Raw genomic sequence first — 25,922 nt, 5'->3', positions numbered from 1 at the left:
CAATGTAACATCAGAAATTTGGCTGGGCTAGTAAGAGATGAATATATTGCTAACTCGAGAGTGTCTTTAAACTGTAAGATTGATAATGTGAAGAAAGAATGGAAGTTTTTCCCCTCTCTGCCCCTCAAACATAAGGATGACTCAACCATAGAGCCTGCAGGTCTAGTAAATGAGAACGGGTCTTTTTACATAGCTAATCTTGCCACAGTAAATAGTGTGATGTGTTAGAATGTGAAAAGGAAATAAACATCTGCTGACAGATGAAAGGAAAGTCACTTTTTTCCTGCAGGGAAAGCAAAGAAACTTTGAGCAACTATCTTTAGGCAAGTTTTCTTGCAAACAAGTGTGTATGCATTTACACACAAATTTAAAAAGAAAAAAATAATGAAAGGAGTTAAGGGTTATTGAGTACTGTGAGTTTTAGCCATTTGTCACAGGTGTTTCTGTAATTGTGATTCATGGGGAGCAGTCTGACTGTTCAATGGCCATCAGGTTCTGGCTTTGTGGAATGAGGGTCTTGTGCTAGTGCTCTGGGCTGCAACATAAATCATCTTGGCTGACTTATACAGGAGCACTCTCATATGTGCTCTGTGCTCACATTTCTTTTTGCCTGTAGTTGAATCTTCCCTGTTTCTTTGCTTTATCAGAACTTGCATTTCCTGCCGGGCAGTTACTACACAACTGCACTTCAGAAGCCCTGGGGAACTTTGCAGGTGTGGTGTCCCTGCCCGTGAGGAGTCTGGCTCCTGCAGGAGCTGTGTGGCTTGGGAGAGGGGATGGTGCAGGACAGGACGGGTGGACTTGTGCACTCTTCTTTGTATGGGATGCATGGATGGCTCTGATGAAGACTTAACTGGAAGAACTGACCCCCGTTATGTCTGAATCTGGTTTCTCAAGCTGTATTGCTCGCTTCCTTCCTTGTCAGCCTGATTGACCATTTCATCTGCAAGTTCTACATTAATTTTTCTTGGCTTTAGTGTTCTCTTCAAAGCTGTTACTGTGGAAGAGCACTGGGAGTAGTCTGGTTGTCTTGAAGTGAAAGCAAAGTGTTGCACTGATACCACTGGTAAAACAGGACCAAGCTTTAGTAATCCAACTTTTAACTAGGATTTTTAATGTCTTTAATACAGAAATAAATTTAGGTAGCTACAACAGTGTTTGTGGCAAAAGAAAACTGAAAATAGGCTTGATTATTTAGTGTATCTGTTGGCTTACACAACTTGCACTTAGCAACATGATAAAAGCAAGCAACATGGTAGGGCAACAAACATGGTGAAGGGTCTGGAAGGCAACATGTACGAGGAGCTGCTGAGGTCCCTTGGTTTGTTCAGCCCAGAGCAGAGCAGGCTGAGGGGAGGCCTCATGGCGGCCTGCAGCTCCCTCACGAGGGGAGCGGAGGGGCAGGCGCTGAGCTCTGCTCTCTGGGGACAGCGACAGGACCCGAGGGAACAGCATGGAGCTGGGACAGGGAAGGGTCAGGCTGGGGGTTAAGGAAAGGTTCTGCACCCAGAGGGTGGCTGGGCACTGGGACAGGGTCCCCAGGGCAGTGGTCACAGCACCCAGCTTGCTGGAGTTTTGGGTGCTCCTGTGTGGAGCTGAGAATTTGACTTGGTGATCAACCTTGTGGGTCCCTTCCAACATGGGGTATGCTATGACGAAAGCATGGAATTACCAATGTGTCATAGTTAATGACATCAGGTATATTTCCTTAGGCTACAGTCATATTTTAATAAATATTAAAAAGGGTATTGACTCATTCAGTGGCTCTAAGCAGATTGTTTTGGGCTTAATGTGGTATCAGCGATGTCAGGCAGAGTTTTTTTCTCACATGAAAATAACCCAAGGGCCTCTGCAGTGCATCAATACACAGCATTTTTTTTTCATGCTTCGTTGTTGTCTTAAATACTCTTTTTTCACAATGATCATTTGATGACCTTGACAAGTGTTTGGGGAGAATTCCTGCTTATAATGCATGCTTGGGGGGACCAGAGGGACAAAAAAAAAATAAACTTGTTAGTTTTATGCTTTAATGTATGTAGTTCCTCAAAACATTGTGGCCCTCCATGTAGCTTGTGGGATGTGGATTGCTTTCTGTATTCTGTGGGCAGAATTTCAATTTTTAGAGAGATCTCTTTACTTCCAAGAACCTGTTTAACTTTGCTACTAAGGTGGTTTTAAATCATTTTTTTTAAATCATTGTAGTGTGATATTTATTCTGAATTCTGTGCTGTGTAATGAAGTTACCAGGAGATTGAGTCTTCATTATTGGTGTGAGAACACCTGTATGTTTCTCTGTAGGAACACAATGTTTGTATGTCGTGTTAGAAACCAAGAATAAGTTAATAATCTATGCCACCTGTAGCTTCTGGGGTTATGGCAGCCATTTACAAATTCACATTTTCCTTCTAATTTCCATGTAACAAGCTTCCTCATTTTTTTAGATAATTTTCTGAGTTGATCAGTGTTCTTACAGAATTAACATCTTTGATATTACAAAGATATGTTGAAAGTGTAGGACTGTATTGTAACTCTTCAGCAGTTCATATCTTGAACCAAATTTTGTGCTTATAGTATTGCTTGTTGAGTACATCCCATTTCTTTTCCTCTGTGCCCTGGCACACTCGCAACTCCCCGCATGCTGGGATGCCCCTTTTCCCTCATGAAATCCTGTTAATGACTTGATGACTTTCTGAAATAATGACCAGCTACTGCTCTAATTAACTTTTTCCAAGTTCACCTTCTAACTTCCATTATTTACTACCTCATTGGAGTATTTTGTGTGTATTCATGAGCACACTTTTTTGAGTAAGAAATATTTTGTTCTGTTTTGTACTTGAATGCACAAATTCAGTGGTAGTTTTTAAACTTGTTGCTTGTTTTTTGTTTGGTATTCTTTATTTGCGTAGCCACTCTAATAGTTTGAAGATTTTCTGTACCTACAGAAAACTGCCCTAGTCGTGCTTGTACAGTTCCCTTCGCTGTAGCATTACACAAGCATAAATGAAGAGTGAATATGGCACCTGAGGTGAATGAGTTGCACTTGAGCTCACTTTAAGTGTCTAGGTGGGGATTTATGCAACATCAAACAAGCTGCACTTCAGATTTAGTAAATCAAAGAGTTTTCCGGTTAGGACAGCCTATGAAGAACAGTTCTATGAAGAACATTGTGAGAAGGCTGGTGTTTGCTTTAACAGGGTAACTTTGTATTTTCACAAGTGGGATACTTTACCAATATAATAAAGGAAACTCAAACACAAGCTGCTAGATCTTGATGAGAATGTAAATCGACTTGTTCTGCATGGTAGGAAAACCTCCTGACCCAGAGCATGTCATTCCATCTGTCAGCATATAGGCACTGGAGGAGAAGAAAAATGAATGCTGTGGCTTTAGAGGAGCTGCTTTTGGAAACATTTACGCAGAACCTAGTCTGTACCCTGGGTTAAAAGATAAACCATTTTCTACCTTACATTAAAGGTAAATAATTCCTTAAGTAAAAAGTTGGCTTTAAAAAAAATTTGTTACATAAAACTTTACATTGATTCTATTTCTACTCCTACTCTGTTTAATCATCACAGACAGAATGACAAAGGTATTAAGCTTAGATCCATCATATGAGACATGTTATTCCACCTTGCTTGTAGACAACTTTTGGGCTAGTGTTGGAGTAGCTTTAGGTTGGTCTTGCAAACTTCTTGCTGACAGCGTTAGCTTTGATTGTTTATTTGATGTATGCTATTTGTTCAAGTTTTTTTCTTTTAGCTAAAGGCTTGGAGTAAATCAGAAAAAAAAAGAATGTTATTTAAGAGATGTCTCAAGTATATTCTGTTGTACTTAGAAAAAACTTCAAACATCTGGGGAAACATCCCCTCTTTAGTTCCTCATGAAGCATTTCTTTTTTACAGATGTGAGATGCTTTTCATTTGTTTCTTCTGAAATTTATAAATATATTCTGTTTTTGTGACAAGCTTCCAGGAAAGGACAAAGTATGCATTCAGTTTTGATGCAATTTCTCAGAACAGTTGAATCTTCATGTGCGTGATTTCCTTTACTAATTACTATTACTAGGTGAAAAATGTAGTCATCCAAAATGGTTTTACTTCACTGCTTTGTGCAAACATTTGGCTTCATGAGGTTCTTTTCCCCCACAGATTATGTAGTGTCATAGGTATTTGTGTCAGTTTACAGAACAAATGTGATATGATTCCACACTTGGAGGCTAACATCTAACGTTTGTGTTCCACAGTGGAGGAACAATCATGGGTCTAACTGGTTTTTGAGTATAGTAGACCACTGGCCATAGTGGTGATGTTGACTTTCAGGTACTAGGGAAGAACCTCAGCTGCTATAAATCAGCATAGTTCCTTTGGTCTTGGTTATGTCAGATTGATTTTTTGCATAAGAAATTCTATGCACTTGCTGCTGCTTCTTTTTAATTTGCTTGTATGAGAGCTTTCAAAATAATTTGTAACTGTAGGAATACTTTCCTATGATACAGTATCACAGAAGTGACTGAGCACTTTACAGCTGCAAATCCTTTTTTCTTTCCAACAGGTAAATGGAAATCTTATTTTGATTTTTTTTCTGTGGAATCATTTTCCATGGAAAGCTAACTTGCCATTGAAGTTAAGCATGCAGTTAAGTGCTTTGCTGAAGACAGGGACATACTGCATTAGAGCATTACAGTAGCTATGGCTTCTGATGGAGTTGTCCCCTAGCAAGGAGAGGGAGAAAAATACCAATTTCCTCTGGGATTGTACAGTTATATTTGTTAAACAGATATATATCATTTGATACTAGTGGATCATACAAACATAAATGCTGAGCACTGAAGAAACAGCTATATTTTTCAAGGTGGACCATTAATGAAACATATGCAGATGTCATTATTTATGGTGAATTAATTTTGAAGACACATTACAAAAAACTTGAAGTGCATTAAACATTTCTTGCAAAGCCCAAATACAGTCCACAGGGAATAATGTAACAAATTAGTCAATATTGCCTTGTGCTGAAAATATTAGTTCTGGACAAAGTGGAGCTGACCAGCCTTCTATTTCTTCTGTATCAATCGGAGGTATTCTTAGACTTGAAAAAGTTACCTATATGTTACATATCAAAAAGATTCCTCTCTGGACTGAGCAAGTGATAGTTGATGTTTTATGTATGTCACTGCACTACTTAAAGTAAGCAAAGCACAGTTTTATCTTTTTTGTACTTGCATAGGATTTAAAAATACACACAGGCTTGTTTTTAGTAGTGTTGGACAGAGTATAGTGTTACATTTCATTGTTTTAGGACCTCAGATATCTATACTACTATAGAAAATTTGGCATTAAAAATTATTCTTTCTCAGTCCTGTCTCTGACAGAAAGATAACTTTTACAAATGTGAAACTTTGTAAACTTATCTTGGCCTTCTCTGTTTTAAATAAAAAAAGGCATGGCATTTCTCGCATTTTTAGCATATAAAGGGTTGTTTCATGCAGAGCAAACTTTTGCAACTCAAATACATGTAATAAAATGGCAGTTTGCTGTGAATGCATAAATCTTAAGATTATTCTTGAATCAGTAGCTGATTTTTGTTTTATTGCTGGCTATCCAACAGTCTACAGCTATAACAGTAGTGATGCAGAAGAAACCATCTCATCCACAAAATAAACATCCACATCAGTGTAGCTGACAAACTATCTGGGCTGTTCAGGTGTGAACTAGAGGTAATTTAGGTGCACAATGACAAAAATGTCACTCAAGGAGCATCTTCATTAATATGAAAAGTGTTCTTAAAAGGAATTCATGTAGTACAGGTGGAGATGAAAGTCATGTAATAGATAGGAAGCTGTATGTGGGAATGGGGTGAATTCTGCTAGCTTTTTCTCTGGCTTTTGCATCTGAGACATGCTTTACCTATTTAAAGATGATGAATATTGTAGCAACTATGAAGTAGTCCTGCAATTAAGTCAAGGCTAAGCTTGCACTGAAGTTTTTCTTCAATCTTGAAATCTTTACTTTTGCGACACAGTACTTCAGTCTCAATAGAAATGTCCTTTGTTTAATTTCTGGGTGCTTTAGGGAATGGACATCAGAGATGGTAATGGAAATTGGCAGGTATGGAAAACCTTCTCTGAGGCACTAGTTACTGTACAGCTGTGTTATAGACTTCTCTAAATGCATCCAAGTGTACAGATTCTTCAGGAATCTGCAGGAAAAAGTGGGCACTCTTGATCTATAGGAGATCACCATGGAGGTTAAGAGCACTAGTAGAATACCAGCTTGTGGGCAGTAATTCCCTCTGGTAGGGACAACTGATAAACAGGTAGAAGAGGCAACCCAGATAAACCCTGAAGTATCACAACGGTTTTTATGGATTAGTAGGAGGTATCTGAGTTTTAGCTCCTTGTTCAACTTCCATCTGGAGTAGGTGCTATATTTCATGACAGAACAGTGATTTAAACAACCTGATGCAGGTGGGGAGTCCTTTTGCTTTAAAAAGGGCGTTCAATTAGTGGCTTACTGAGCACTGTTTGTTTCTTAGTGGAGAAATTAATGGATTATAATAGCAAGTCTTGTTGTTAGAAGTCATCTGCTTAACATGTGAAGCATATTTTGGTCTATATTCACTTGGAATTAAAGCCTGAGTTACTGAAGTTCAGTTTCTATACCTGAGATTGAGTGAGCTGTGGAAATGTCAGGTGTGCCCTAGATCTACTCCTGCACATGAGAAAGCACTAGTATCACATTCTGCATCCTAACAAAGAATGTAGGAATCAAAAATAGGTTTTATCTAAACATGGGAATGCCTCATTTTTTTAGGGCATCCTCATCAGTTTTTAAAGGGGGGAAAAATGTTCTTTGAGCTGACAAACCTATAAGTTAGTGATTGTCAAGTGCCTGCAAGCTATAAAATTTGATGTTCAAATTTCAGCATCAGATGTATTGTTTGGTTGCAAGTGAGACTTCAGTTTTGGAAATAACACCTTTTAAAGACTACTACTCAGCTAAAGGGACAAAAGCAATCTAACATCAACCCATTTGAAAAAAACCAACAAACATACATACAACAAACATACATTCAACAGTCACTACAAAGGATGATTTCTAGAGTTTCTGCTGGCATATTTGAAAGGTTTATAATCATGTTTTACTTGATGGAAAATACTGGATCATATATCATATATTATTAATGCAGTTAAAGGGAGGTAGTGTAACTACTGGTCTAATAGGTGGTTCTAAGTGGGGAAAAACTTGTAGTACTGTAATTTCAGTGTTTATATCCTATGAGCTAAGGACAAAGGAGATGCTGTTAGTTGCATATATTTTACTGTACACAATAAATGGTTTTAAGCAATATTTTGTTTCAGGATTCTTGAAACAGTGTCTATTACCTCCTATACTTCTTTCATAGCCTTAATGTCTGGCATTTTATTCCACTAGAAAATATACCTATTTATCAACGTTACAGAAGAAGCAGAAAGCTTACCAGATGTCTGTGAAAAAATCTTACAGTGAAGAGGACCGAGATGGTCAGCTCTAATATTTCTGTAGCGCTGCTCTGATACACCAGGTTTGTTGAATTTCTCTGAAATACAACTGCTAGCTTTCATGAAGAATTTTCTCATTTTTCTAATGCCTGACTGCATTTAAGCATGTATAAGTGAATGAGTGTACACACATGGGGAATCCTATGCCCATGTATCATTGGGACCTTTTCTCCAATGAACTAACTTCAGAATTTGCCTGGATAGCTTTAGAAATGTTATCAAGAGAAATTTCTGATTTTAAATGTTAGACTAAGCTAGGAGTTCAAAAATAATCTGTGTAGTAGCAATGCTGCTTTTGTTTCATGCTTGCTTTTATTTTTTCTGTCACTTTTGCAGGAGCTCTGCTGTATTCAGTGAAGCATGTTGAGCGTGCTGAAAGTTGACCTTAAGAATAAATGTTTTGCTGAGTAAGGGAGATGCTCTGAACTGCAGCCAGAATTTTATATTCTGCAAATCTATGCTCTACCCATGGTGCTGGTTTTCCTAATACAGAATTAAAAATCTCACATCTCTGAAGGGAATATCCAGTCTTTCATCAGTTATAATGCAACTACTTCCTGCAAGTTGACTCTCTGGTAGGTAATGTGAACTGGTAGAGTAACTTCTGTCCCTGTTGGGAACATCTTAGACACCAGTACCACAGTAATTGTTCAGTGGGCACCCAGAGGACACCATTACCTAGGCACTAGAAAGACCCTTTGAAATGCTATGGTCCTTTTTCTCTTTTTAGGCACCTTGTGATGACTGTGCTCATTCAGTGGACAAATAGCAATTCCTTTCATAGGAGTTTAAAGTCTAATCTTATTAAAAGGGCAGCAAAAAAAAGCATGACTTTCATATAAAGCCATAGTCATTCACTGCATATCAAAACAGACTTAGCACATTTCTATCTGCTTTGCAGTGTACTGCTAAGGTGACTTTTACCTTATGAAGTAAATACTTTCAGGAATATGTAAGGTTTGGTATGCAGCTCCTGAGGCCCTATTACAAAGTTTATGTACTATTTCAGTCACCAACATCTTGTATAACATTTATCTCATTATTCACCAATATGTTATTAGCTTAAAAACAAAACAATAAAACCCTAGTCAACTAGGGTTCTTCCAAGAATATTAAAATACTTCTGGCATGTGCTGGGAATTATTCTTCTGAAAGAAGAAGCCAAGAGGTCTCTGGACCTGGTGGTCTGGCAACCTTTTGAGCAAGACAATGGGAGAAGTCTATGTTCTCTAAAGGCAGCAGTCTCAGCTTTTTTTTAAAAAAAGTTTTATTCAGTGAGTAGTGAGACTGTATTTATGGTAGGTCATTAATCTTCTTCAAAGTAGTCTGTGGTTGACAATATTCAAGTTAGATTGGAACTGAAGTTTTGGAGGTGAGATTAAAACTGTATTCACAATGTTTTCTTATGTAGGTAGAATAAGGAAGAAACTGAAAACTTTTTCCATTGTTGCCTGTGTAGGAAAGCAATATTTCTTGGTGTACATGCTCAGTAAAGAAGCTACCTATTCCTTTGTCACAGATGGAAGAAAGGGCAGAAGATCTTTTAACCCCCTTCATTGTTGATCTCTTTTTCAGTTGAAAGATTTAGTTCGACTGGAGAACAGTTGAAATAGTTCACCATGAATCTCCATGACACATCTTTCTAGATATCTAGAGCTGTTTTAGCAATATTAGGTCTTGTTGGGTCTAGAATCCTTGTTAACAAAGGATGAACGTAACATATTTGGATTTTTTTGTCTCTACTGTTTACTAGATTCATTTTTCTGTTGTGTCCCCAGACATCTGTGCCTGGCTCTGTTAAAATGAAGTGTTTATAATATAACTGCATTTGATTCATCTGGAATTCTCATATTTTTGTGGCTTCTGTTTCACAAATAAGGTGACGTTGGTAGATCATATGCTGTTTTGAAGTAATTTGTTACTCTCTGTTCCAGCAAGTCTGGCCAAGTGAATTTCCTTTGTGAGATCGCTTTCTATTTCATGTGCAGCCTTTGTTTCCTCAGTCATATTGCATATTCCCTTCTTTCTCTCTCCTGTTCTTTTAAACTACATTGTGAACTGTATCAATTATTAATTTTTGATGATCACCACTATTTTATATGTAATATTCCTGTTTTCTAGTGTGGACAATACTAAATCTCAACTGCTTGAAGTGTTGCTACCTTTCGTAATGACTCCAAATGGAAGTCATATCTTTACTGCCCTGGATGCATGAGTTAAAAGCTGCCAGTTACTAAGGCAGACACAAGTATTCTGTTGATATAATATTGAGAAGCAAAAATGTTCTATCAAGATCATTTTGATCAACAAAATTTTCATAATGTTTTTGTTCTCATGGTGGCTTCTGACAACCATTTGACTTGTGTTTTTTCATAATCATGTAACTTTGCTCTTGTTTATTTCACTTAGGTGTTGTGTTTTAGGAGATGAGCGATGCAATATTTGTATTGTTGGGGAGAATTCCCAATCTGTCATTTTGAGAAAAATGATTTACTTTGCACATCTGCCCTAGAAATCTATTACTCTATATACAAAAGGGTTGTAATATATTCTTGATGTCTATGAAGTTAACAGTGAAATTTAAAAGACATTGAAAAATGTGAATCAAATCTCTCAGTTCATGTAAGAGCTCAGGAGGTGCAGAATCCAATGTTTAGGAACAACCTGAAGATTTAGGGTACCCTGTATCAGTGTGCTACTCCTGTGTGTATTTCCTGTTTGAGGGCTTTCTGTGCTTTATTTCCTTAATTGCAATGTACTTACAGCTGCACAAAGGTGCTGTAATCGATATTTACCAGGTGTTATAATACTGCTGCGATGGGAGCCATCTCAATACTAGCAAAACCCAAAACAGCAGCTATGTATTTCTCAGTGTTGAGACTGATTTTTAGAAGCATCCATTGAATCTCACAGAATGAATACAGAATAATGTGCCTGCAGATAAAGCATCTTCACCCCCTCCTAAAATTGTGCCCTTGAAAAATATCTTATTTGAAGTGATAGTGACTACTATGTTCCTTTATTCAATAGCTGGTTTTCATAACTCCTGAAAGTCTCCTGGCCTGAGAGTTCTGCAGGCCGATCTGTATACGGCATAATGTGTCCACCTACATAGACACCGAGAGTTGGGCAAATGAAACCTTTATCATTCATATTTGTGCACCTCTCATGTCTGTTTGTGTAGTCCTATATTAGATCAAGTCTCCAATCACATGAAGGGGCTGTTGGTCTTTGCCCCTTATGATAACTGGTGAAAGTCATGGTCATTCATCTGTGCAGCGCTCAGAAAATCTACAAATCCCAGTAGGTGAGTCTGTTAGAGGTTTCAACCTAGAACATTTCGCTAGAAGACTTCTTAAACCTTGTTCACTTTTTTTATAGAAATGGTGAGAGTCGATGTCTTAGATGAATGCAGTCTTTGTTGTATAGAAAGATCCCATTCCTTTTGGACCTGAAAATTGTGAAAACTATTGGCATCTGTTTAAGGAGGAAAAAATGGGTTCCTAATGTAAAAGCTGATAGCTTTGACAATAGCTGGACCTCAACTAGCACAGAAAATAACCATAGGAATATTAGCTGCACCCCAGATACTTGCTAGCTTAAGCTAGAATTCTTAAAGTGTTCTTGGAAATCAAGGGGGAAAAAATCTGTCATCTTAATGCACCCTTGGATATACTTAACAGATTTTACTGTTGTGACTTACTTCTAAAAGGCCAAATGACATGCCCAGGTATTTCCTTAACAACTTTTTCAGTTTCCTGTCCTGAGTCTGGCATTTCACAGTAGCATTACTACAAGCATTTAATTGGTCTCTCTTGCATATCTGGCAGCTTTCCCCATCAGCTCAAACTTCCTGTTTGTGTTACCTCCCACTCTCAGTAACAGATGTATAACTGCACATACGTGGTCTTTTCATTCTTTTTTAACAGTCTTGCATGTTAAACTTCTGAAACTATGGAGGCGCTCAGGCCCTTTTTACTTCTTGGTATTGGCTAATCTTGTGCTCTTTGGCTGTGAAAACTTCATTTTCAGAAAAATAATTTGGTAGAACTGTCAAGAATTTTGGCAGTATTTATATTCAACTGTGGAAGTAATCTCATGTTGGGAACATCACTCAGGTTTGCACAGGGACCTGGATCCATCATCACCTGTGTATACCTATGAGAAAGATTGTTGATGTCAGCATCATTCTTCATGGGCTCAGGGTAAAATCCTGCAGGAACAATGCCCTGTGCTGCAACTTTGAACATGACCTTCCCTGAAAATGTTTTTCAGAATTGTTCTTAACAGATCTTCCAAGTTTGAGTTTGTCACTTTCTCAGTAAGCTCGTTTTGCTTATGAATCTGCCACTTAGCTGAGTAACATTAAATGCCTCTGTCAAAACCTGATTGTTTGCAGCTTTTCATGAACTTGGATGTAGGCCAACCAGTAGGTAATAGAGTTTTCCATGCTGCTCTATTTCTGGCTCCTTGATGGTCATTTCTTGCTTTCTCTTCTACTTCTCTTGTTCTGTACAGAGCTACTGCAGCTACACAGGTTAAATCATTAACCTCTCCTCCCCTCTCTTTCTCACCTCTGGATCCATCAAAGCTATTCCTTTGTACTCTGCATCCCTAGAGGGTTAATCTTATCACTTGAGCAACAGTATTTTGCAAAATTATACAACAGAAAACAACTGTGCTGCCAAGTGAAATGCAGTTGGCTCCACGGGTGGCCCAGAGAACATGGGGATTGGGCTCTTCAGTATCTCCCTTCCTGCAAAAATGACAGCAACATCAGCAGTCATCAGGGATCCCGCAGATTCAGGCTTCTCTAGGGATGGCCTATAAATTTTGTCTCTCAAAGGCTTTTTGAAGCTTCTAACTTTTTGTTACAGCTTTCTCTTTTCCGGTAAGTGCCTGTATGGTAAAAGGGAAGATGAGTGCCATTTACATCTTATGGAGCTGTTTGTAGAGGAGCAACTTTCACTCCTTTGGAATGGTGGGAGCACTTAGAGCTTGCTCTTTCTCATGCTAGAAATCTGTTTCACTGACTACATTATTTTCTAGCTCTGTACTCTAGAAGAGTAGGAGGCTTCCAAAGGCCCTGTCTCACTGAGCGTATGAACAAGCTGGATACCATGTGGGTGTTACTTTAAAAATCTTCTGCAAAGACTTCAGATGGAAACAGGTTCTCCACCCTGGTTTCCAAAGGCCACTTCCTTTATTAGAAGGGCCAGAGGAGGCTCTCTCTACCAGAGTGTGAATTTACCAATTTTATTTGGAATCCACAGGAACAAAAAAAGCTCCTTGGCTTGGCTGTACATCACTTTCTTACTACTTTGTGCGGTAGCTTGTCTTGGATTTTGTGTTCTAGAAACTGCTGTTTTAACTGTAAGTCTTATATTGAAGTCTGTTTTTATACTGTGTTTTTGTACCACTTTTTCAGAGTTATTGGTAAAGAGTTTGCTTTTTTATATATATGTATGTGTGCATACGTATATAAATAATATACATAAAACTTTATAGTTATCTAAGCCAGAGAGTTCTAAATCTATGAATTTGAAGATTTGCTCTAGTGAGGGTGGAAGTGATCACTGGCAAAGTACATCTGAATGGAGTATTCTGTTTCTACTCCTTTAACTTGGCAGAGATATGTGATATCACTATTAGGGTAAAATTATGTGAAGCAGCTGCACTGACAGATAAGATTAATTATCCTTTACATTGCTGACATTAACCCTACTTGAAATCAGGGCTGTGGGAAGTGCTGCCCCCTCATCAGGTCGCTCTGTGAACATGCTATCAATATGCTATTTTAAGTGATCAGAATCTAATGAGAAAAAATGGAGACTGTCACCTGCAGTTTTCTATCAACACTTAAGGATTATCACATCTCTCATTTAAAAATGAAGAGGGAAAATACTAGCAGCTTTCATTTAGGCTTTGGAGTTTCTGCAGGGCATATATGCCTTAGATACCCTTATAAGCAACTTACAGTGAACTTGAGATAGTGTCCTTAAAAAGATCCCTGAGTCTAGAAAGTTAGCATTGGGTGTAAGCACCAGTTCTGCTTTCTATAGAGATGTTGCTCAAATATGGACAGAAAGAAATATTGGTGTACCATAGGGAGGCCATCTTTGTAAGATGTCTGGCTAGCGAGTTTTAGTAGGCAAAGGCTATTCTAGCTTCATTTTTGTCTGCATTTATCTGTACCAATAATTAAAGCAATCAGGTAAATATTTACCTCTAATGTTGGACTGCGCTACCAGGAACCAAGACCTGGACTAAGCTGACACACTCAAGTGAGATGAGCATGTCTGTCACCTCTCTGTTGTGCTGTCTGACTCCAGACCTCTTAGAAAAATGTGTGGGTCTGGGGAGCTCTGCTAGTGAAAGCTGTCTTGGTGGCAGCCCAGGGGTGTGAAGGTCCTTGGTGTCTGCCAGACTGGTGGCCTGACGGTTGCTGAGGAATGCTGGTGTAATTCTTTGTGTGCTGTGGGGATGATCCCCAGGGCACATCTACAGACAGAAAGAGCTGGAAGCCTGGGGATGGTTCCCTAGCTTTGGCAAGATCTCTGATGGGAGGATATGGTGTCCATAAACTTGTAGGGACTGAAATTGAATAATGATGTTGATAGCGAATTCCTTTTTGGATTCCTGGTAGAAAGTGGGAAAATGCCAGTGTTCAGTCTGGGGACACAACTCTGCATATGAAAATAATGTTAATCTCTTGTCTCTACTGTTGTACTAAGGTCTATTTTAACATGAGTTTGGAGAATTCTTCGCTGATAAACATCCATGTTGGGAGTAAGAAAAATCATGTGTATTTGAAATTGCACATAAAAAAAAAAACTTCCTGGAAAGAAGAAAATTCAGTTGTTTGTAGAGAAATGATCTATGTAACTTAACAGGCTGCAGTAGCCCATCCCTTAGTTTGCAACACTAAGCTAATCAAAATTATGAAAGCCATGAAGAAGTATAAAGTGTTAACTTGATTAAATTTCGAATGGGGCTGCCCACCTGTTCTTCTAAATATAAATGACTCTGCAACATGACCCGTTCAGTCGTCAGAAGGGGGTAAGCCAGTGAAAGCTTGCACTGAGCCCTGGCTCAGCCTGGGCTCCCCCTCCGTGAATGAGGGCAAGCCAAGGAAGGGAGAAGCCTGCAAGAATGTTTTGGCACTACTTCCTGGCTCCCACAGTGACCTTAGATACATATCACTTTATGTAATTTTTTTTGAATGTGTATAGTCAGCTCTAATGGCTCGTTGATCCCAACTAAGCTCCTTAGCTTGGCTCTCCTGTCAAGTTGTTTGACCAGGTCTAGCATGTTATATGCCTTGAAGCTACGGGCGCTTCCTTACTATATGGAAATAAATTCAAAAGCTCTGTTGTGATCACTTGTTGAAACAGCTCTGACTTATTGCACTAAGGTTCCCTGATGCTGACAAGCTAAACAACTTTCACTTGGTGCAAAACTGCCAAGCAAACCTGCTTTCAGATCTTATCTGCAGTGTGAAGGAGGTGTCTCACAGGAGCTCATTTAAACAAATTCACACCATCCTTCTGAATAGAATTGAGTCTGCAGAATCCACATGAAGCTCTTGACATAAACATTGAATCTCAATGCATCACTGCTTAGTGGGTGACAGTCACCATTCAAGTACTACTAATTACTTTCTTATTTAAATGAGTTCAGAACTAAACTTTTGAGAGCTTGGTATGCTTGCCAGTTGCAACTTGGAGCAAAGCTCTGAAGTACTGTTAATTCCATGTGTTCCTCTTAGGCATGTTTTCTATCTTGTCCTACAGTCATCTTCCTCTGCTCTGCTGCTGGTGTCCTAGAATGTAGACTTATGAAAATGGATATGTTAAGTAGAAGTAGAATAAATAATAAGGGGCCCTGGCTATCGAGTATTAAATATCTGTTTTGATGAAGTAATGCTATGTTTCTGGTAGTGCTGTAACTCTGCCTCTCTGCGGTGTCCCTACATTGGTTGCACTGGTTGATCTTAAACCCTTTAGGATGAACTGGTTAGCAGCTTCCTTCTAGAATATGCATTTTTTTCCCCATTGGCACAGATTTGGAGAAACAGCCCACCTACTGATGGTAATATAGAGCTGGAATGTTTCTTGCAATTTAATGGCGTGTTGGCATTGAAATTGTCTTCACTCCAATCTTATATGTTTTATTTTGTGTTATATATGGCATTTGTTATGAGATTAAAAATTGTATTTCTAATGACTTCCATGGTAATTTTGAAATAGCTGTATATATTGCATAAATAACAAACCTTTCAGCTGAGAAGTGATTTACATCTTCCCAAGTTGCATGATTTCTTTGTAAGGCTTATTAAAAACTCTCAAAGGGCACTTTATTTTTACCTCCCTTTCCTTTCCTTGCCGTTGCATCTGCGCTGTAATTCAGCGCTCTGAGAAGCCACTGGGGAATGGCAACCCTCTGCAAGCAGGCAGGCTGACAACAAGTAGCGCTGGCTCCAGGTCCTACCCCCGTGCCTTTGCTACGATTACACCTTAGCTCTGTGCTGCAATATCCTGCCTGTTTTTTCCTGGACCTCTTCTAAGCAAGGATTAAGGGCATAAAAATGAATTGTGCAAGACTCTTCTTTATGGTGATTTTATGCTGTGAGGAATTCCATTTGAGATTAGCTTTTTGGACCATAAAACTTCTTTCAAATCTCTTCTAAGCTGGATGTGAATTCTAGTTTCCTGAGGTAAATAAATACAATTTTCAAATCCTGTTCCATCCACCTGCCAAAATCACGTCCATAAGGGCAGCCAGAATCTATTATTGGTTTACACTGGTGCAAGTCTGACGTTAAAGGTTGAAACTGTGTAACTGAGAGTGGAATTTGGCTTGTGTCCTTTATATTTTATATGGCATGGCTGAAAGCCTACAGTTCAAACAAAACTCTTGTGACTAGATATAAAGAGGACACTGGGGTGGGACTGATGAAGAGTGAAAGATACTTTTCTTCACAAAAGTCATCTGTATAAATGCATTTTGGTCTATGAGCATGTAATTGCTCTAATTGCTTATTTCTCCTTTGTATATCAATAAACCTATATAGTAAAGCCTGCAAATAGAAACTTATTTCCTTCCTAAAAAACATCATTTTTGGAAATGTTTAATACATGTGCATGAAATGCCAGTCCATTAATGTTTTCCTCTTACATGGAGAATGTTTGGATGTCAACTTTGCCAGTTTGTGCAGCGCATAATGCCCAGCTGGTAGTGGTTAGAAAGGAGATGCCATTACAACAGTGCATTATGAGAAGTAGCTGTTGTCTGTTTTTTTTCCTTGATGGTTTTTATTCTTATATCCTCCCCCCTTGTTTTTCCCCTATCTTTTTTTGCTATGATGTGGTTAGACGGTCATTATATTTTCAGTCGAATGCTTCAGTGTTCCACCAAGACAATTCAGTGACGCTTGTATGCTGAGCAATTTTAGGTAAAGTTAGAAGCCATGAATTTGAAAATCGGTTAAACCACTATTATGATTTTTCTTCTTTTTTAAAGAAAAAAATGCTTTGTAAAGAACACTTTCTGTGCATAAAAAGCTTCTGAAATACAAGTACTGAGTCATTCCAAATATATAGAATAACGGAATTGGGCCACTTCTGGTTAACCAAGAATTCCAGAAGAAAAAATTACTTTCACTTGCACTGTTGTAGTGCAGCCTCATAGAATCAAAAGGAATTACTCAAGATTCAGATGCTGGCAATCTATTCACTGTTGTATGTCTTTACACTAATCTGTTGGTGATGTCTTTGTCTTTGGAGAAGTGAAAAGAAGGCAGCTAAAGCCAGACTGATTTTCTGTGTTTTTAAGCATTGCTTATCAGAGCACTGAAGTATTATTATAGAGGAGGGGGTGTTGCATGATATGATACCAGCTGGAGTAGGCTTTTGGCCCACTGTGGAGTAAGTGCTGCGCTGTGCATGTATAAGCTACTTGAAGTCTATGGAGTCTTCCATGAGTGCAGCTGGAAAGAATTTCTCTTAGCTTCTCTGTCCAGTATGAAAGGTTAGCCTGTCTCCAGTAATTAAGAATATGCATTGTGATTCCACATAACATTTTGTTCACTAATTGCAATGGATCAGCTTATCAACACTTCTGGTTTTGCCTTGAATTTTGGCTGTCTGATATTTGCAAACAATAATTGCTTTAGTGAAGGTTTTTGCTTTTCTAAAGTTCTTTTTGTTGTTTGTTTTACCTTTTCTAAAGTTATTGAGTCAAATTGTTTTTCTCACAGAAGTTATTAGTGTTTTTGGATTCACTGGTTCTTAACTTGGATTCTTAACAAATTTGCTTCAGAGGTTCGTTTACCTTCCTGTGGGAACTGAGAATTTGAGATGATTATTGGATCTTTCCTTTCAGACTCTGAAAGATGGAAGGAAACCTAAAACAGAAGGGTACTTCTTCAGGGAACAGCTGTACTGGTAGTCCCTTGGGGTTTCCTCTGAAAACATGGCTTCCCAGACTCAGAGATGGATATGAACACTTTGTCATCTGAGCCTGCCTAGCAAATGCACTGAATTATACTGGGAGAGGATGAAAAGCTGGATAGTTCTGGCAGAAATGAGGAAAAAAGTCCAGGTCAATGCTCCTGGCTTCAGCTCTACTTTCTGATGGCTACAGTAAGACTTTAAAGAACAAAAAATAAACAAATTGCCTCCTGTCCTGATGTGTTATGGGAGATGTGCAAGAACGTTTTTTTCCTGGGGTTTTATGTGTATTTTATATAACATTATAGTTTTCTACTTTGAGTAGAAAATTAATGTGTCAATGACTGAAGACGGAGGGACTGACTGCACTAGAAATGAAACTGCTATGCACTTTATTTATCTTGATAGACATATTAAGAAGAAATGTACCAATAGTGTCTTCTCTATGTATTATTCCCCTCCTTGTCCATGAAGGAAACTAATAACACTTAAGCAGTCTGTAACATTACATAGCATACTCAGACATTTTTTTTCCTCCTGCTTTTCATCAACATTAGCTTCACCTAATGATTAGTGAAACTATAAAATAAATGAGGAGTTACAAGGATATGAGGGATGAAATACTTTTGAACAGTATGTGGCAAGTAACATGATTCTGGCTGATGCTGTGGAGCAGGGTGACAAAAGGGCCCTAAGTGGTGTGAGAAATCCTATCCTGGAGAAAGCAGATCCTGCTGCTGCTCCCAGCTCCAGCTTGGGGAAGGTGAGGGGCGATGACCATCAGGGGAGGAAGGGTGCAGGCAGGTGTTGGTCCCAAGCTCTCCTGGGGCTGGTGACACCCACTGGCAACGTGCACCCCTGGGGAGGGCTGCTGCTTGTTTGAGAGAGAGCACTATCAAGAGAGCTGCTTACGCTTACAGCAAGGTTTAGTAGGAAAGCTTAAACATTTTAATAAAATTAGATAGATAGAAAGCTTTGCTTTCTGGCAAAGAAAACTGGTGACCAGTATGTAGATTTAGAAGTCAACAGTGGAAAGATGGGAGGTTAGTGTTTCCAAGTCTGCTGCTTAATGACCATAGCCCAATTTGTTGTGGGAGTTTTCCTATGGTTTGCATGGAGGAGGTGAAAAACAGCAGAGATAGTATGAAGTGTTGTGATCGTTTGAATTTAAGTGGTGATTTCTTGTATATCAAGAGTCAATTTAAATATGGTTTGCTGCCTACTAACTCTGTAGAAAGCCAGGCAACGCATGTAATCTGGCTTACATAAGAATGCAGAGGAATGCCGCACAACTGTGATACGAAGACCCTGGTACATATTAAATGATATGTAGGACAATGTGGTAATCACGAGAATGAGCTCCAAGTAGTCTGTGATTTTAATGGAAAAATTGTGAGGTATGTACAGCAGTGCCCTTACTGGTTTCCTTTGTTACAGTTTATATTGTAACAGATAACTGGTGACCAAGGAAACTTTATTTTGCTGAGTGCAATGGGTCAGTTACTAGCAAATAAATGTTCCCCTTAATTTTGCTTTTCTATTCTTTTGTTTGTTTTTTTCTCTTTACAGCAAAGATGGCTTTTCTCTCCTGTTTCTCTTTCTCTCCCCTCAACCATTCAGAAAATAAAAGCATGAAGTATGCAAACACATTGCCCTGGAGTAGGTGTTGGGAACTGGTCAAGCTTTTTGATTTCATGTATAGGTGTAAGCTATGTACAGGTATGAAATGCTAAATTACTTTGAAGAATGTTACTAAAACTAGGGGAAGATGTACACTCTTTTAATTGATCATAAAATTGTCTCATCTTTCTCAAGCCTCTTTGTTGTCAACATTCTAGTAAGAAGCACAGTAAAGCATTTACCAGAGGCTTCAGCTGCAGAAACCCACTCTGAAGTCTGTGAACTCATCCTTTGCCTTTCAGGAAGGCATTGACAAATGATAAGTCGAACTCCATGCCACTGCTTGCAAATTTTGAATTGCTGTAAGCAAAGCAACCTGCAGAGCTGCTGAATGCTATAATGTAAGACTTGGCACTATGAGTTCTTACAGGTTTTGCCAGGAGCTTTGGTGTTTTTTTCATATCACATGAACTTAGTCTTCTACACTGTTAGAAACAAATCGAAAAATGAAAAGGTAATAAGCGAAGTTGTTTTAGCTGCTTTTGGGTTACTGAACATCTAAACAAAAGACCTGCTGTAACTTTTTCAAAGTAATGAAAATGAAAAGCAAGGTTTTGTCTTAATTATAGATTCAGGTCTGGAGGGAGAGAGGGACAACAGGCAGGCATCTAAGCACATCCTGATGATCATTTACACAGCATTTACCCATTCATGAGGCAGTAGCGCTGTTTTGTGTGAAGGAAAGTACACAGTTGTAGGGTAATTTCACTTTGGTTGGGGGGTGGAGTGCTTTAGCAATTGAGTAGAACAGGGATTCTTGCCTCTGGAAGTAGCAGATTATTGCCTGATCAGGAAAATGATGATGGAGGAGGAAAAAATACTCAATACAGCAGGCTGGCTTTTGTAGACTTTCCATACTGGAACATCAGTCTGGTGAGGGATGCAGAATGTCTTATGGAGGCTCAGAGCAAATTACATCAGTCCGTTACTAGTTTACCTAGGTTTGCTTTAACTGTTTGATTTTTGTATGTGCCTTTACTCCTCAGAGCTGTTTTTACTGAACTGGTGGTGTTTCAAATGTTCTCAATAGTTCAGATGTTCACACTTTTCTCTTGTGCCAAAATAGTGCTCTTTAGAAAAGGTATTTCTCTGTATGTTGGCATGACTCAATGAGCAACAAATCAATTTGCTAAACAATTTTCCTGTTGAAAGCATGTATGACAAGAAATTTAAGTGGAAAAAGTTTAGATGCTTTTTGCAGCTCTAATTGAGATTAAAAACTTCGTAGTATTGAATTGGTATTTAAACACTCCATTTAAAAGCTAGAAATGGTTCAGTATTAAACAGATGCAGTTCAATTTTTCAAACATTTCAATGTGATTAATTATGAAAGGATGAATGTGAACATGCCCTTTGGTATCAAAGGTCATGCTACTGGAAATGTAACTTTTCCCTGCAGTTTCAATGAAATTGCAGATTCAATTTATTTTTTGTCGCAAGAATTTTGACTGGTTTCAGGGACCCAGTTTGGTGACTCAAATCTGAACTTCTTTTTATTGTAAAGAGCTTAGAGTCTGTATCAACACCTATAAAGCAAAACCAAAGTTAATGATAGGAAACTTTTCAACTATCTGCTCTGAACATAAAAGGTGTCTTCTACTTTAGGTCAATGTTCTAGATGTCCGGTTGCTCCATCTGTATGTGACCAGTGTGAACATGGATGAACTTGACTGCATTTAAAAATTATGTGGTGGCATATGTAGAATAAGTCTGCAAGTCCCAGCTTTAAGTGGAGAGAGACCTGTGGCACAGGAGCTGTATCCGCAACTGACATATCAGTTAAGGCTTTTGATGCAGGCACAGGGTGAATGAAAATCATCCTGCTGACCTCTCGATGTAATTCTTTGAGTCCGGTCTTAGATGTTTCAATGTGGGAATAGTGTTGGCTGCCCCTATTTTGTATCCGTTTGGGGATTTCCATGTCTAAGACCCCCCTGCTGAGCATGTATCACATGATACTTAGCTAAGATAGGGATTCCCTTTCCCTCCTGGAATATTCAAGTGAGGGAGATTTGGAAGGATGAATATGTGGATTTAGAAGGTTGAATACTTAAATGCCAGAACCTTGGGCAGTCTCCCACCCCAGGGCAGCTGATCTTGTTTCCTTCCTGGTAGATTAGGGTTGGCTGGCTCTCCCTTTCTCTGGGAATAATAGTATCATGAAGTAGGCATTCTGTGTAGTTAGATCCAGTGCCCTTCTGTAACAGAAAAGCAAAGACAGTAGCACCAGCAATTAAAGCACTTTCTGTTTATCACTCTGCTAGTATTTTTAGGAAGCTGATGGAATTTGGCTTGTCATCTAACACGTTGATCTTAAGCCAAATGTCAGGTCCCCTGACCAGCCGCCCAAGTCACTCTGGCAACTGTCATCCTCCCTTGCAGAAAGAGGAATGCACTGGAGTTGGCAACTTGATGAAGAATTAACAGCCTCTGCCAGCATGCTTTAATTAAACAGCTATATAGACAACAGCTGTGAAAAATTCATCAATCACAGAATGTTTATTATTGGAATTAAAACACCTCATAACTAATGCATAGATTTGCATTGATTACCATCTCCTAGAAAGAACGATCTGTGCCAGCTTACTGTGGGCATTTTGAATATCTCTGTCACTTGTATGGTCACCCATCTGCCTCTGGTTTAACTATAGTTAAAAGGTTGATTAGCTTCCTTGCAGCAAAGTCAGGATCTACAGCTGTAGAACTGCAACCCTGACCTGACTGGTACAAGCAATTCTATCTTCATGTTAACATGTGGGCCATAGGGTGTTCCAGTATACCAGTGTTCTAGGCACATGGACATGAATAGGCTAGAAAAGAAAGAATAATGATAGTAATAATAATAATGCATATGAAGCAAGTGATGTACAATGCAGTTGCTCACCACCCACTGACTGATGCCCATCCCATCCCCAAGCAGTGATCCCACCCACCCCAGCCAGCCACCCCATATTGTTCAACATATTGCCATATGGTATGGAATATCCCTTTGGCCAGTTTGGGTCAGCTGTCCTAGTTCTGTTCCCCTCTCAGCTCCCTGTGCACCCCCGGCCTCCTCACTGGTGGGGCAGTGTGAGAAGCTGAAAAGTCCTCGGCTTAGTGTAAGCACTGTTCTGCAACTATTAAAACATCAGCATGTTATCAATATTATAACCATCCTAAATCTAAAGCACAGCACCATACCAGCTTCTAGGAGGAAAATTAACTCTATCCTAGCCAAAACCAAGACATGCAGCACATGCTGATTTAGTTGCATTGACTTAAAACCATGCTGAGCTCAGAAATAAGATCATAGTAACATACCCTGTTTCATTTTCTCCTAGTATTCCACTGTACAATCTAACAGTGTCAGTTGTGTCCCTCCTTTAATCGGAGGTGTCCTCTTCAGGCAGTGTATGTTGCAGTCAAATGACTAAAACGCTCAATATATATAATTTGGAGATGGTCCTATACAAATATGCTCCCATGGGCTCACATTTGTATGTATTTAATGCAATGTATTTGTGTTGGTGATAGCAACATATCTGGTTAGAAGCACGCTTCTCCTCTGTTAACGTTTGCAAGGATAGATACAATATGAGTATAGCTGCAGTTCTGAAGCCCTTCATCCATGTGTTTAAGGCTGGTACAAGGCCTGAAGCCCCACTTAAGCTCTCAAAACTTGTGGTTTTCTGCCTGGAAACATCATATTGGATCTAAAGGGAACAGACTTTAATATTGGAGCTTAATACAACATCTTTTGCTCTGAAGCGCGAAAGAAACTGAGCAGAAAAGAGGCAAGCAAGAGGTTGACTCCAAAGCTCTGAAGCTGTGATGAGGTCTCTTGCTGTCTTCAGTACTCATGAAATGGTACTTCCAGAATTATCCACTCAGAAAAATGTTTTTCTTCATTTAGAGAAAAAAAAATTAAAATATTTTGTGGCACTCATTTTGGAAAAAATGTATTTGAAAAAATAAATTAGAGAACTTTTAAAGGAGAGGAACTGTTGTATTAATTTTTTTGTAAAGAAAATGCACGGAGTTCTGTCCTGGAATGCTTTTATGGCATGGCATTTAGCAGTGCTGTTTGTTTGTCTGCATTAGCATCTAATTCTGACTTGTAGCACAACAAAAATACGGAGGTGTGAGAGGACATTGACTGGATGTCTTTAAAACATAAAAATAAAAACAAATATAAAAAAACCAAATATAAAATAGGGTGAAGAGATTTTGGTGTTGGATTCCTGCCAGATAAAGTTACCAGTCATGGCTATATTGTAAACTGTTTTCTTTCGTATTTTAAATTAACTCTTTGGCCGGACTTACGTCTACATAGTGGGAAAGAGTCATTTGATGAGGCATTTAATAACATTTCCAATTATATGATAGAGTTAAGAGGTAACTAAGAATTTTTTAAATGAACTGGGACCTCTGTCAAGAGGTAGAGACTACAATCTAGAAAATATTACTAGACTGTAAATTCAGTAAACAATATGTTTTTCTCTTCCTTTTGACAGGTACTCTTTCTATATGCTGAGCACAGTCCGGACCTTGTTAAATTCTTCTAGCAAGATGAGGGAAAGGATCTTTCCGATGGTTCTTAGAGATTTTGCTGTCACATGCTTTTCAGCTTTCACACAGGCTCGATCCTAAAGTACCATTGACTTCAGTAAAGGTAGGACCAAAACATTTGTTATAGCTTTTTTTCCATGAAAACTAATTGGATATGTTTTGTACTCTAACACTTGCCACGGAGCGCTACAGCAGCAAGACAAGGTGTTTAAAAAAAAACACAATATAAAACAAATAAAACCACTGGTGAGGTGTTTATTGGTAACAGCATGTAAGTACTTCATGAGTTTTGTGACAACTCATGAAGACTGTAGTCCTGTCCAAGCTGAGTTTCCATTTTCATGGAGAAATGAGCTGTCAGAACATGCCCTGTATTTAGCTACATTCACTTAGCCTTGCACCAGGAGAAAACTTGCTAACTCTGGAGAACGAATGCTGTATGTTGGTGAGGCAGGGCTACTAAGATGCTGTGGTCACTTTTTTTCCTGATATAAGTGTCCTTCTTATAAACTTCTGTCACACGTTCATATGTTGTGGAGGATTTTGATGCTGAGCACAGATATGCAGGTCTTAAGAAGTCTTCCAGAGGATACAGAGCTTTTGGACAAGAGGGGTTTTAAAAGGTATTGACATTTTCTGCACTGCAGTGTTTGACTTTACTGCCATCCTTGCAATATTTCTTCTATTTAAGAACAGTCAGAAATACTACTAATTCAGCAGTAAAGTTAATTAGCATAGACTGTAAATGTTTATTTGTTTTTTTAATAGCAGAAAATGCAATATAAATGACTCCCATGTTCATCTGTTGTAAAACCCTGCTGTTAGAGTAATTTGTAACCTAGCTTTTTCTTATGCTAACTCTTGGCATTGCAAAAGCAAAATATGGATTTGGTGTTAACTGTAGAATAACCAGCCACAAAAAGTATAATCTTGCTACATTTTCTAAATTGGACTTCTAATGTGAAAAAGATTAGAAGTATTACGTTCATGCTGATGGTTTTGAATTAACGTATGTTCATTATTTTCAGAAACCTGCTTCTGTACGCTCCTATTACTGAATTAGTATGTTTTTCTTAAATATAGTTACTGCACCTAAGCTCTAAGTACATTATGATAATTGGTTAAAATTCTTAGCTTCTGAAATAAATGTAAAAAATAGCATACTTTGCTTTATCTCTTACTGAATGCAACTTTGCAGATACTTATGAAATCTGATAGCAAAATTAATTAAATTTTGAGAAAGTTACAGGCTTTTTATAATGTTTTTGGTGGCAAGGACTGTGTTTATAACATTGTAAATGTACGCAGTATTGTTCTAAAGTGAGCATTTGTTAATATTTTAGTGAACTAAAGTAATGAAATGGGCTTTAATTCATTCCTTCGCTTCATGCAGTTCTGTGTGTGGGCATTCTCACTTCAGATTAAATGTATTCTAATGAGCAAGATTTCTTTTTAGTTAAAATTATATTTTATTGGTCACTCCTACCTAGAAATGAAATGCAAGCTTGTACTGAAATACCACCATCTCTGAATGAAGAGCTGTTCCCATAGTCCCGCTTCATGCAGGACATGCGTCCTGTACTGTAATGAGTCCCATCTACCTAAATGAGGAAAGCTAAACGAATTCAGGATTGGGACAGAGATGTAATAAAGATGGGAATTATCGAAGTGCAATTTCTGCTGACACTGAGGTGATGTGCTTG

The 25,922-nt window shown here is 38.5% G+C and overlaps 1 protein-coding gene across 9 annotated transcripts in view; it reads left to right on the top strand.

Moving 5' to 3' along the window:
* LOC308199627 (uncharacterized protein) overlaps nucleotides 1-25,922 on the top strand; it is a 209,103-nt gene that overhangs the window by 36,473 nt on the left and 146,708 nt on the right. For 4 of the 9 annotated variants that reach the window (XR_013954753.1, XR_013954756.1, XR_013954757.1 and 1 more), the window contains 3 exons: nucleotides 7,431-7,560; nucleotides 7,874-8,112; nucleotides 24,165-24,322. Coding sequence is in view for 1 of the 9 variants with exons in the window: in XM_080604061.1 (XP_080460187.1) it covers nucleotides 24,165-24,215 (51 nt within the window). In the remaining 8 variants the exon portion in view is untranslated. Of the gene's footprint in view, nucleotides 1-3,384; nucleotides 3,475-7,401; nucleotides 7,561-7,873; nucleotides 8,113-24,164; nucleotides 24,323-25,922 lie in introns of those variants that run through there. The other 5 variants (XR_013954752.1, XR_013954754.1, XM_080604061.1 and 2 more) reach the window with 3 other exon arrangements.

Source organism: Anser brachyrhynchus (genome assembly GCF_964034855.1).
Source record: "Anser brachyrhynchus genome assembly, chromosome: 9".
NCBI lineage: Eukaryota > Metazoa > Chordata > Aves > Anseriformes > Anatidae > Anser > Anser brachyrhynchus.
This window is presented reverse-complemented; position numbering and strand designations above follow the sequence as displayed.